The sequence below is a fragment of the Coregonus clupeaformis genome, unplaced genomic scaffold (genome assembly GCF_020615455.1).
Source record: "Coregonus clupeaformis isolate EN_2021a unplaced genomic scaffold, ASM2061545v1 scaf2520, whole genome shotgun sequence".
Taxonomy (NCBI): Eukaryota; Metazoa; Chordata; class Actinopteri; order Salmoniformes; family Salmonidae; genus Coregonus; species Coregonus clupeaformis.
Window position 1 is genome coordinate 7,443 of NW_025535974.1, and position 11,357 is coordinate 18,799.

General features: G+C 47.1%; 1 protein-coding gene across 1 annotated transcript; it reads left to right on the forward strand.

Moving 5' to 3' along the window:
• The first annotated feature begins 2,017 nt into the window (after positions 1-2,017).
• On the forward strand, positions 2,018-10,974 carry LOC123488869 (ribosomal protein S6 kinase alpha-6-like). The gene is made up of 3 exons (XM_045219599.1): positions 2,018-2,426; positions 6,765-6,905; positions 10,771-10,974. Exons 1-3 carry the CDS (start codon positions 2,238-2,240, stop codon positions 10,894-10,896), a joined length of 456 nt encoding a protein of 151 aa, XP_045075534.1. The 5' UTR covers positions 2,018-2,237; the 3' UTR covers positions 10,897-10,974.
• The last annotated feature ends 383 nt before the right edge of the window (positions 10,975-11,357 follow it).

Below are 11,357 nucleotides of genomic sequence, written 5' to 3' on the forward strand. Positions count from 1 at the left end.
CGTTGGAGGGTTAGGAAGGGTAACGTTAGAGGGTTAGGAAGGGTAACGTTAGAGGGTTAGGAAGGGTAACGTTAGAGGGTTAGGAAGGGTAACGTTGGAGGGTTAGGAAGGGTAACGTTTGAGGGTTAGGAAGGGTAACGTTAGAGGGTTAGGAAGGGTAGCGTGAGGTTAGGAAGGGTAACGTTAGGTTAGGAAGGGTAACGTTAGAGGGTTAGGAAGGGTAATCGTTAGGGGGTTAGGAAGGGTAATGTTAGAGGGTTAGGAAGGCTAGAGGGTTAGGAAGGGTAACGTTAGAGGTTAGGAAGGGTAACGTTAGAGGGTTAGGAAGGGGTAACGTTAGAGGGTTAGGAGGGTAATGTTATAGGGTTAGGAAGGTAAGTTGAGGTTAGGAAGGTAGTGCTAGAGGGTTAGGAAGGGTAACGTTAGAGGGTTAGGAAGGGTAACGTTAGAGGGTTAGGAAGGTAGCGTTATAGGGTTAGGAAGGGTAACGTTAGAGGGTTAGGCTAGACATTGGAGGGTTAAGAAGGGTAACGTTAGAGGGTTAGGAAGGTAACGTTTGAGGGTTAGGAAGGGTAAAAGTTGGAGGGTTAGGAAGGAAATGCGTAGAGGGTTAGGAAGGGTAATGTTGGAGGGTTAGGAAGGGTAATGTTAGAGGGTTAGGAAGGTTAACGTTAGAGGGTTAGGAAGGCAACGTTAGAGGGTTAGGAAGGGGTAACGTTAGAGGGTTAGGAAGGGTACGCTAGAGGGTTAGGAAGGGTAACGTTAGAGGGTTAGGAAGGGTAACGTTGGAGGGTTAGGAAGGGTATTAGGAAGGGTAACGTTAGAGGGTTAGGAAGGGTATTAGGAAGGGTAACGTTAGAGGGTTAGGAAGGGTAAGTAGAGGGTTAGGAAGGGGTATGGAAGGGTAACGTTAGAGGGTTAGGAAGGTTAACGTTAGAGGGTTAGGAAGGGTAACGTTAGAGGGTTAGGAAGGGTAACGTTGGAGGGTTAGGAAGGGTAACGTTTGAGGGTTAGGAAGGGTAAAGTTAGGGTTAGGGTTAGGAAGGGTAACGTTAGAGGGTTGGAAGGGTACTAGAGGGTTAGGAAGGGTAACGTTAGAGGGTTAGGAAGGGTAACGTTGGAGGGTTAGGAAGGGTATTAGGAAGGGTAACGTTAGAGGGTTAGGAAGGGTAACGTTAGAGGGTTAGGAAGGGTAACGTTAGAGGGTTAGGAAGGGTAACGTTAGAGGGTTAGGAAGGGTAATGTTAGAGGGTTAGGAAGGGTAACGTTAGAGGGTTAGGAAGGGTAACGTTAGAGGGTTAGGAAGGGTAAAGTGTTAGGGTTAGGAAGGGTAACGTTAGAGGGTTAGGAAGGGTAAAGTTAGGGTTAGGAAGGGTAACGTTAGAGGGTTAGGAAGGGTAATGTTGGAGGGTTAGGAAGGGTAACGTTAGAGGGTTAGGAAGGTTAACGTTAGAGGGTTAGGAAGGGTAACGTTAGAGGGTTAGGAAGGGTAACGTAGAGGGTTAGAAAGGGATAACGTTAGAGGGTTAGGAAGGGTAACGTAGAGGGTTAGGAAGGGTATTAGGAAGGGGTAACGTTAGAGGGTTAGGAAGGGTATTAGGAAGGGTAACGTTAGAGGGTTAGGAAGGGTACGTTAGAGGGTTAGGGAAGGGTAACGTTAGAGGGTTAGGAAGGGTAACGTTGGAGGGTTAGGAAGGGTAATCGTTAGAGGGTTAGGAAGGGTGTGAGGGTTAGGAAGGGTAACGTTAGAGGTTAGGAAGGGTAACGTTAGAGGGTTAGGAAGGGTAACGTTAGAGGGTTAGGAAGGGTAACGTTGGAGGGTTAGGAAGGGTAACGTTAGAGGGTTAGGAAGGGTAACGTTGGAGGGTTAGGAAGGGTAACGTTAGAGGGTTAGGAAGGGTAACGTTAGAGGGTTAGGAAGGGTAACGTTAGAGGGTTAGGAAGGGTAACGTTAGAGGGTTAGGAAGGGTAACGTTGGAGGGTTAGGAAGGGTAACGTTAGAGGGTTAGGAAGGGTAACGTTAGAGGGTTAGGAAGGGTAACGTTAGAGGGTTAGGAAGGGTAACGTTAGAGGGTTAGGAAGGGTTGAGTGTTGCTCAAATAGAACTTAGAAAGCAGTGTTCTCTAGCCCCTTACCTCTGCTGGGTGTGTGTGTGTCGTCTGTCTTGGTGTGTGTGTGTTTCTCTCTGTGTGTGTGTGTTTCTCTGTGTGTGTGTGTCTATGTGTGTGTAGGTGTTGATGCGTCAGGGTTATGATGCAGCCTGTGATATCTGGAGTCTAGGAGTGTTGTTATACACAATGTTAGCAGGATACACGCCGTTCGCTAACGGCCCCAAGGATACACCTGAAGAGATCCTGTTGAGGATGGGGTCAGGGAAGTTTTCTCTAAGCGGGGGAAACTGGGACACGGTGTCTGACAGCTCCAAGGTACACACACTGTTCTCTAACATGCTGCTTGTTGACCAGTCTGTTCTGTGTGTCTCTAGGACCTGTTATCTAACATGCTGCTTGTTGACCAGTCTGTTCTGTGTGTCTCTAGGACCTGTTACTCTAACATGCTGCTTGTTGACCAGTCTGTTCTGTGTGTCTCTAGGACCTGTTATCTAACATGCCGCTTGTTGACCAGTCTGTTCTGTGTGTCTCTAGGACCTGTTATCTAACATGCTGCTTGTTGACCAGTCTGTTCTGTGTGTCTCTAAGACCTGTTACTAACATGCTGTTGTTGACCAGTCTGTTCTGTGTCTCTAGGACCTGTTATCTAACATGCTGCTTGTTGACCAGTCTGTTCTAGTGTGTCTCTAGGACCTGTTATCTAACATGCTGCTTGTTGACCCAGTCTGTTCTGTGTGTCTCTAGGACCTGTTATCTAACATGCTGCTTGTTGACCAGTCTGTTCTGTGTGTCTCTAGGACCTGTTATCTAACATGCTGCTTGTTGACCAGTCTGTTCTGTGTCTCTAGGACCTGTTATCTAACATGCTGCTTGTTGACCAGTCTGTTCTGTGTGTCTCTAGGACCTGTTATCTAACATGCTGCTTGTTGACCAGTCTGTTCTGTGTGTCTCTAGGACCTGTTATCTAACATGCTGCTTGTTGACCAGTCTGTTCTGTGTGTCTAGGACCTGTTATCTAACATGCTGCTTGTTGACCAGTCTGTTCTGTGTGTCTCTAGGACCTGTTATCTAACATGCTGCTTGTTGACCAGTCTGTTCTGTGTGTCTCTAGGACCTGTTATCTAACATGCTGCTTGTTGACCAGTCTGTTCTGTGTGTCTCTAGGACCTGTTATCTAACATGCTGCTTGTTGACAGTCTGTTCTGTGTGTCTCTAGGACCTGTTATCTAACATGCTGCTTGTTGACCAGTCTGTTCTGTGTGTCTCTAGGACCTGTTATCTAACATGCTGCTTATTGACCAGTCTGTTCTGTGTGTCTCTAGGACCTGTTATCTAACAACTGCTTGTTGACCAGTCTGTTCTGTGTGTCTCTAGGACCTGTTATCTAACATGCTGCTTGTTGACCAGTCTGTTCTGTGTGTCTCTAGGACCTGTTATCTAACATGCTGCTTGTTGACCAGTCTGTTCGTGTGTCTCTAGGACCTGTTATCTAACATGCTGCTTGTTGACCAGTCTGTTCTGTGTGTCTCTAGGACCTGTTATCTAACATGCTGCCTTGCTGACCAGTCTGTTCTGTGTGTCTCTAGGACCTGTTATCTAACATGCTGCTTGTTGACCAGTCTGTTCTGTGTCTCTAGGACCTGTTATCTAACATGCTGTTGACCAGTCTGTTCTGTGTGTCTCTAGGACCTGTTATCTAACATGCTGCTTGTTGACCAGTCTGTTCTGTGTGTCTCTAGACCTGTTATCTAACATGCTGCTTGCTGACAGTCTGTTCTGTGTGTCTCTAGGACCTGTTATCTAACATGCTGCTTGTTGACCAGTCTGTTCTGTGTGTCTCTAGGACCTGTTATCTAACATGCTGCTTGTTGACCAGTCTGTTCTGTGTGTCTCTAGGACCTGTTATCTAACATGCTGCTTGTTGACCAGTCTGTTCTGTGTGTCTCTAGGACCTGTTATCTAACATGCTGCTTGTTGACCAGTCTGTTCTGTGTGTCTCTAGGACCTGTTATCTAACAGTGCTGCTTGTTGACCAGTCTGTTCTGTGTGTCTCTAGGACCTGTTATCTAACATGCTGCTTGTTGACCAGTCTGTTCTGTGTGTCTCTAGGACCTGTTATCTAACATGCTGCTTGTTGACCAGTCTGTTCTGTGTGTCTCTAGGACCTGTTATCTAACATGCTGCTTGTTGACCAGTCTGTTCTGTGTGTCTCTAGGACCTGTTATCTAACATGCTGCTTGTTGACCAGTCTGTTCTGTGTGTCTCTAGGACCTGTTATCTAACATGCTGCTTGTTGACCAGTCTGTTCTGTGTGTCTCTAGAGACCTGTTATCTAACATGCTGCTTGTTGACCAGTCTGTTCTGTGTGTCTCTAGGACCTGTTATCTAACATGCTGCTTGTTGACCAGTCTGTTCTGTGTCTCTAGGACCTGTTATCTAACATGCTGCTTGTTGACCAGTCTGTTCTGTGTGTCTCTAGGACCTGTTATCTAACATGCTGCTTGTTGACCAGTCTGTTCTGTGTCTCTAGGACCTGTTATCTAACATGCTGCTTGACCAGTCTGTTCTGTGTGTCTCTAGGACCTGTTATCTAACATGCTGCTTGTTGACCAGTCTGTTCTGTGTGTCTCTAGGACCTGTTATCTAACATGCTGCTTGTTGACCAGTCTGTTCTGTGTGTCTCTAGGACCTGTTATCTAACATGCTGCTTGTTGACCAGTCTGTTCTGTGTGTCTCTATGACCTGTTATCTAACATGCTGCTTGTTGACCAGTCTGTTGTTCTGTGTGTCTAGGACCTGTTATCTAACATGCTGCTTGTTGACCAGTCTGTTCTGTGTGTCTCTAGGACCTGTTATCTAACATGCTGCTTGTTGACCAGTCTGTTCTGTGTGTCTCTAGGACCTGTTATCTAACATGCTGCTTGTTGACCAGTCTGTTCTTGTGTCTCTAGGACCTGTTATCTAACATGCTGCTTGTTGACCAGTCTGTTCTGTGTGTCTCTAGGACCTGTTATCTAACATGCTGCTTGTTGACCAGTCTGTTCTGTGTGTCTAGGACCTGTTATCTAACATGCTGCTTGTTGACCAGTCTGTTCTGTGTGTCTCTAGGACCTGTTATCTAACATGCTGCTTGTTGACCAGTCTGTTCAGTGTGTCTCTAGGACCTGTTATCTAACATGCTGCTTGTTGACCAGTCTGTTCTGTGTCTCTAGGACCTGTTATCTAACATGCTGCTTGTTGACCAGTCTGTTCTGTGTGTCTCTAGGACCTGTTATCTAACATGCTGCTTGTTGACCAGTCTGTTCGTGTGTCTCTAGGACCTGTTATCTAACATGCTGCTTGTTGACCAGTCTGTTCTGTGTGTCTCTAGGACCTGTTATCTAACATGCTGCTTGTTGACCAGTCTGTTCTGTGTGTCTCTAGACCTGTTATCTAACATGCTGCTTGTTGACCAGTCTGTTCTGTGTGTCTCTAGGACCTGTTATCTAACATGCTGCTTGTTGACCAGTCTGTTCTGTGTGTCTCTAGGACCTGTTATCTAACATGCTGCTTGTTGACCAGTCTGTTCTTGTGTCTCTAGGACCTGTTATCTAACATGCTGCTTGTTGACCAGTCTGTTCTGTGTCTCTAGGACCTGTTATCTAACATGCTGCTTGTTGACCAGTCTGTTCTGTGTGTCTCTAGGACCTGTTATCTAACATGCTGCTTGTTGACCAGTCTGTTCTGTGTGTCTCTAGGACCTGTTATCTAACATGCTGCTTGTTGACCAGTCTGTTCGTGTGTCTCTAGGACCTGTTATCTAACATGCTGCTTGTTGACCAGTCTGTTCTGTGTGTCTCTATGACCTGTTATCTAACATGCTGCTTGTTGACCAGTCTGTTGTTCTGTGTGTCTAGGACCTGTTATCTAACATGCTGCTTGTTGACCAGTCTGTTCTGTGTGTCTCTAGGACCTGTTATCTAACATGCTGCTTGTTGACCAGTCTGTTCTGTGTGTCTCTAGGACCTGTTATCTAACATGCTGCTTGTTGACCAGTCTGTTCTGTGTCTCTAGGACCTGTTATCTAACATGCTGCTTGTTGACCAGTCTGTTCTGTGTGTCTCTAGAGACCTGTTATCTAACATGCTGCTTGTTGACCAGTCTGTTCTGTGTCTCTAGGACCTGTTATCTAACATGCTGCTTGTTGACCAGTCTGTTCTGTGTGTCTCTAGGACCTGTTATCTAACATGCTGCTTGTTGACCAGTCTGTTCTGTGTGTCTCTAGGACCTGTTATCTAACATGCTGCTTGTTGACCAGTCTGTTCTGTGTGTCTCTAGGGACCTGTTATCTAACATGCTGCTTGTTGACCAGTCTGTTCTGTGTGTCTCTAGGACCTGTTATCTAACATGCTGCTTGTTGACCAGTCTGTTCTGTGTGTCTAGACCTGTTATCTAACATGCTGCTTGTTGACCAGTCTGTTCTGTGTGTCTCTAGGACCTGTTATCTAACATGCTGCTTGTTGACCAGTCTGTTCTGTGTGTCTCTAGGACCTGTTATCTAACATGCTGCTTGTTGACCAGTCTGTTCTTTGTGTCTCTAGGACCTGTTATCTAACATGCTGCTTGTTGACCAGTCTGTTGACCAGTCTGTTCTGTGTGTCTGTGTGTGTCCAGGACCTCCTCTCTAAGATGCTACATGTTGATCCTCACCAGCGTTATTCAGCTGAACAGGTCCTGAAACACGCCTGGATCACGCAACGAGACACGTTACCGCACTTCCAGCTCGCACGCCACGACGCACCACATCTCATTAAGGTAACACACACCACACACCTCATTATGGTAACGCACCACACCTCGTTAAGGTAACACACCACACCTCGTTAAGGTAACACACCACACCTCGTTAAGGTAACACACCACACCTCGTTAAGGTAACGCACCACACCTCGTTAAGGTAACGCACCACACCTGCGTAAAGGTAACACACCACACCTCGTTAAGGTAACACACCACACCTCGTTAAGGTAACACACCACACCTCGTTAAGGTAACACACCACACCTCGTTAAGGTAACACACCACACCTCGTTAAGGTAACACACCACACCTGGGTAAGGTAACGCACCACACCTCGTTAGGTAACACCACACCTCGTTAGGTAACACACCACACCTCGTTAAGGTAACACACCACACCTCGTTAAGGTAACACACCACACCTCGTTAAGGTAACCCACCACACCTCGTTAAGGTAGCGCACCACACCTCGTTAAGGTAACACACCACACCTCGTGAAGGTAACACACCACACCTCGTTAAGTAACACACCACACCTCGTTAAGGTAACACACCACACCTTGTTATGATAAAACGCACCACACCTCGTTAAGGTAACACACCACACCTCGTTAAGGTAACACACCACACCTCGTTAAGGTAACACACCACACCTCGTTAAGGTAACACACCACACCTCGTTAAGGTAACACACCACACCTTGTTATGATAAAACGCACCACACCTCGTTAAGGTAACACACCACACCTCGTTAAGGTAACGCACCACACCTCGTTAAGGTAACACACCACACCTCGTTAAGGTAACACACCACACCTCGTTAAGGTAACGCACCACACCTCGTTAAGGTAACACACCACACCTCGTTAAGGTAACGCACCACACCTCGTTAAGGTAACGCACCACACCTCGTTAAGGTAACACACCACACCTCGTTAAGGTAACACACCACACCTCGTTAAGGTAACACACCACACCTTGTTATGATAAAACGCACCACACCTCGTTAAGGTAACGCACCACACCTCGTTAAGGTAACACACCACACCTCGTTAAGGTAACACACCACACCTTGTTATGATAAAACGCACCACACCTCGTTAAGGTAACGCACCACACCTCGTTAAGGTAACACACCACACCTCGTTATGATAAAACACACCACACCTCGTTAAGGTAACACACCACACCTCGTTATGATAAAACACACCACACCTCGTTAAGGTAACACACCACACCTCGTTATGATAAAACACACCACACCTCGTTATGATAAAACACACCACACCTCGTTAAGGTAACACACCACACCTCGTTATGATAAAACACACCACACCTCGTTATGATAAAACACACCACACCTCGTTATGATAAAACACACCACACCTCGTTATGATAAAACACACCACACCTCGTTATGATAAAACACACCACACCTTGTTATGATAAAACACACCACACCTCGTTATGATAAAACACACCACACCTCGTTATGATAAAACACACCACACCTCGTTAAGGTAACACACCACACCTCGTTATGATAAAACACACCACACCTCGTTATGATAAAACACACCACACCTCATTATGATAAAACACACCACACCTCGTTATGATAAAACACACCACACCTCGTTATGATAAAACACACCACACCTCGTTATGATAAAAAACACCACACCTCGTTATGATAAAACACACCACACCTCGTTATGATAAAACACACCACACCTCGTTATGATAAAACACACCACACCTCGTTATGATAAAACACACCACACCTCGTTATGATAAAACACACCACACCTCGTTATGATAAAACACACCACACCTCGTTATGATAAAACACACCACACCTCGTTATGATAAAACACACCACACCTCGTTATGATAAAACACACCACACACACCACAGCTTGTTAAGGTAACACACTAACATACACACAGCAGTTTTGGAGCTTGGGTAAGGAAAGAGAATATCATAGTGTCTAGTTATTATATGGATTAGGGTTAGGGTTAGGGGTAGCCTAGCGGTTAAGAGCATTGGGCCAGTAACTGAAAGGTCGCTGGTTCGAATCCCTAAGCTGACTAGGTGTAAAATCTGTCGATGTGCCCTTCAGCAAGGCACTTAACCCTAATTGCTCCTGTGAATTGCTCTGCATAATAGCGTCTGCTAAATGACTAAAATTTAAATAATTTCATGATCAAGAGCTAACCATGTTTCTGCCGTTCATAAATTCACTCCAAAATCAGAGCACCAGAGCGCCGAATAATTGAGGAATTTATGAACACCCAACACCATTGATACAACAGGTGTCAGTAAACATGGACTATTGTTGTAATAGTTTGTTACTAACCTGTCTGCATCTAACCTGCTCTGCTGAGTAAAATGGTCAGTGAGATGTTCTGTCATTTGTGTCTGAGAGTAGCTAGCCAACGTTAGCCAGTTAGCTATGGTGCTTGACTGTCAACCGCTTTAGCTATGGTGCTTGTCTTGACTGTCAACCCCTTTAGCCAGTTAGCTATGGGGCTAGTCTTTACTGTCAACCCCTTTATCCAGGGAGCCAGAGGGAGAGAGGAGAGAGAGGGAGAGGAGGGTTTATGGGAGCATCCACTTTAGCCAGTGAACTATGGTGCTTGTCTTGACAGTCAACCCCTTTAGCCAGTTAGCTATGGTGCTTGTCTTGACAGTCAACCCCTTTAGCCAGTTAGCTATGGTGCTCGACTGTCAACCCCTTTAGCCAGTTAGCTATGGTGCTTGTCTTGACAGTCAACCCCTTTAGCCAGTTAGCTATGGTGCTCGACTGTCAACCCCTTTAGCCAGTGAACTATGGTGCTTGTCTTGACAGTCAACCCCTTTAGCCAGTTAGCTATGGTGCTCGACTGTCAACCCCTTTAGCCAGTGAACTATGGTGCTTGTCTTGACAGTCAACCCCTTTAGCCAGTTAGCTATGGTGCCTCACTGTCAACCCTAGTCTTTAAGCAGAGGGGCCCAGAGCACACTGGAGGCAGTTTACCAATGCACCCTGTGTTTCTGTGTGTTTGGGAGGGGTGACAGAAGAACTAACTGACCCTGTGTTTCTGTGTGTTTGGGAGGGGTGACAGAAGAACTAACTGACCCTGTGTTTCTGTGTTTGGGAGGGGTGACAGAAGAACTAACTGACCCTGTGTTTCTGTGTGTTTGGGAGGGGTGACAGAAGAACTAACTGACCCTGTGTTTCTGTGTTTGGGAGGGGTGACAGAAGAACTAACTGACCCTGTGTTTCTGTGTGTTTGGGAGGGGTGACAGAAGAACTAACTGACCCTGTGTTTCTGTGTTTGGGAGGGGTGACAGAAGAACTAACTGACCCTGTGTTTCTGTGTTTGGGAGGGGTGACAGAAGAACTAACTGACCCTGTGTTTCTGTGTGTTTGGGAGGGGTGACAGAAGAACTAACTGACCCTGTGTTTCTGTGTGTTTGGGAGGGGTGACAGAAGAACTAACTGACCCTGTGTTTCTGTGTTTGGGAGGGGTGACAGAAGAACTAACTGACCCTGTGTTTCTGTGTTTGGGGAGGGGGTGACAGAAGAACTAACTGACCCTGTGTTTCTGTGTGTTTGGGAGGGGTGACAGAAGAACTAACTGACCCTGTGTTTCTGTGTGTTTGGGAGGGGTGACAGAAGAACTAACTGACCCTGTGTTTCTGTGTGTTTGGGAGGGGTGACAGAAGAACTAACTGACCCTGTGTTTCTGTGTTTGGGAGGGGTGACAGAAGAACTAACTGACCCTGTGTTTCTGTGTGTTTGGGAGGGGTGACAGAAGAACTAACTGACCCTGTGTTTCTGTGTTTGGGAGGGGTGACAGAAGTGACCCTGTGTTTCTGTGTGTTTCCTGTGTAGGGAGCGATGGTAGCTACCTACTCTGCTCTGGGTCATAAGACGTGTCAGCCGCTTCTGGAGCCGGTAGCTGCTTCTAGTCTGGCACAGAGACGCAACATGAAGAAACTCACCTCTATTGACATGTAACAGACACGTTTGCCCCAGCCTTCCACTTCCCCAGCCCCAGCCTTCCCCAGCCCCAACCTCCCCCAGCCCCAACCTCAGCCCGTCTCCCCCAGCCCCAACCTCAGCCCGTCTCCCCCAGCCCCAACCTCAGCCCGTCTCCCCCAGCCCGTCTCCCACAGCCCCAACTTCCCCCAGCCCCAACTTCCCCCAGCCCCAACTTCCCCCAGCCCCAGCCCCCCAGACCCAACTTCCCCAGCCCCAGACTCCCCCAGCTCCAGACCCCCCAGCCCCAGCTTCCCCCAACCCCAGCTTCCCCAGCCCCCCAGCCCCCAGCCTCCCCAGCTGAGACACCAACACATATCTGTTACAGCTGAGACACCCACTCTGATTTTTTTTTCTCCCTTCTGTCATATGCTCTCTCTCTTTCTCAATCTCTCTTTCTCTTTCTCTCTCTCTCTCTCTCTCTCTCTCTCTCTCTCTCT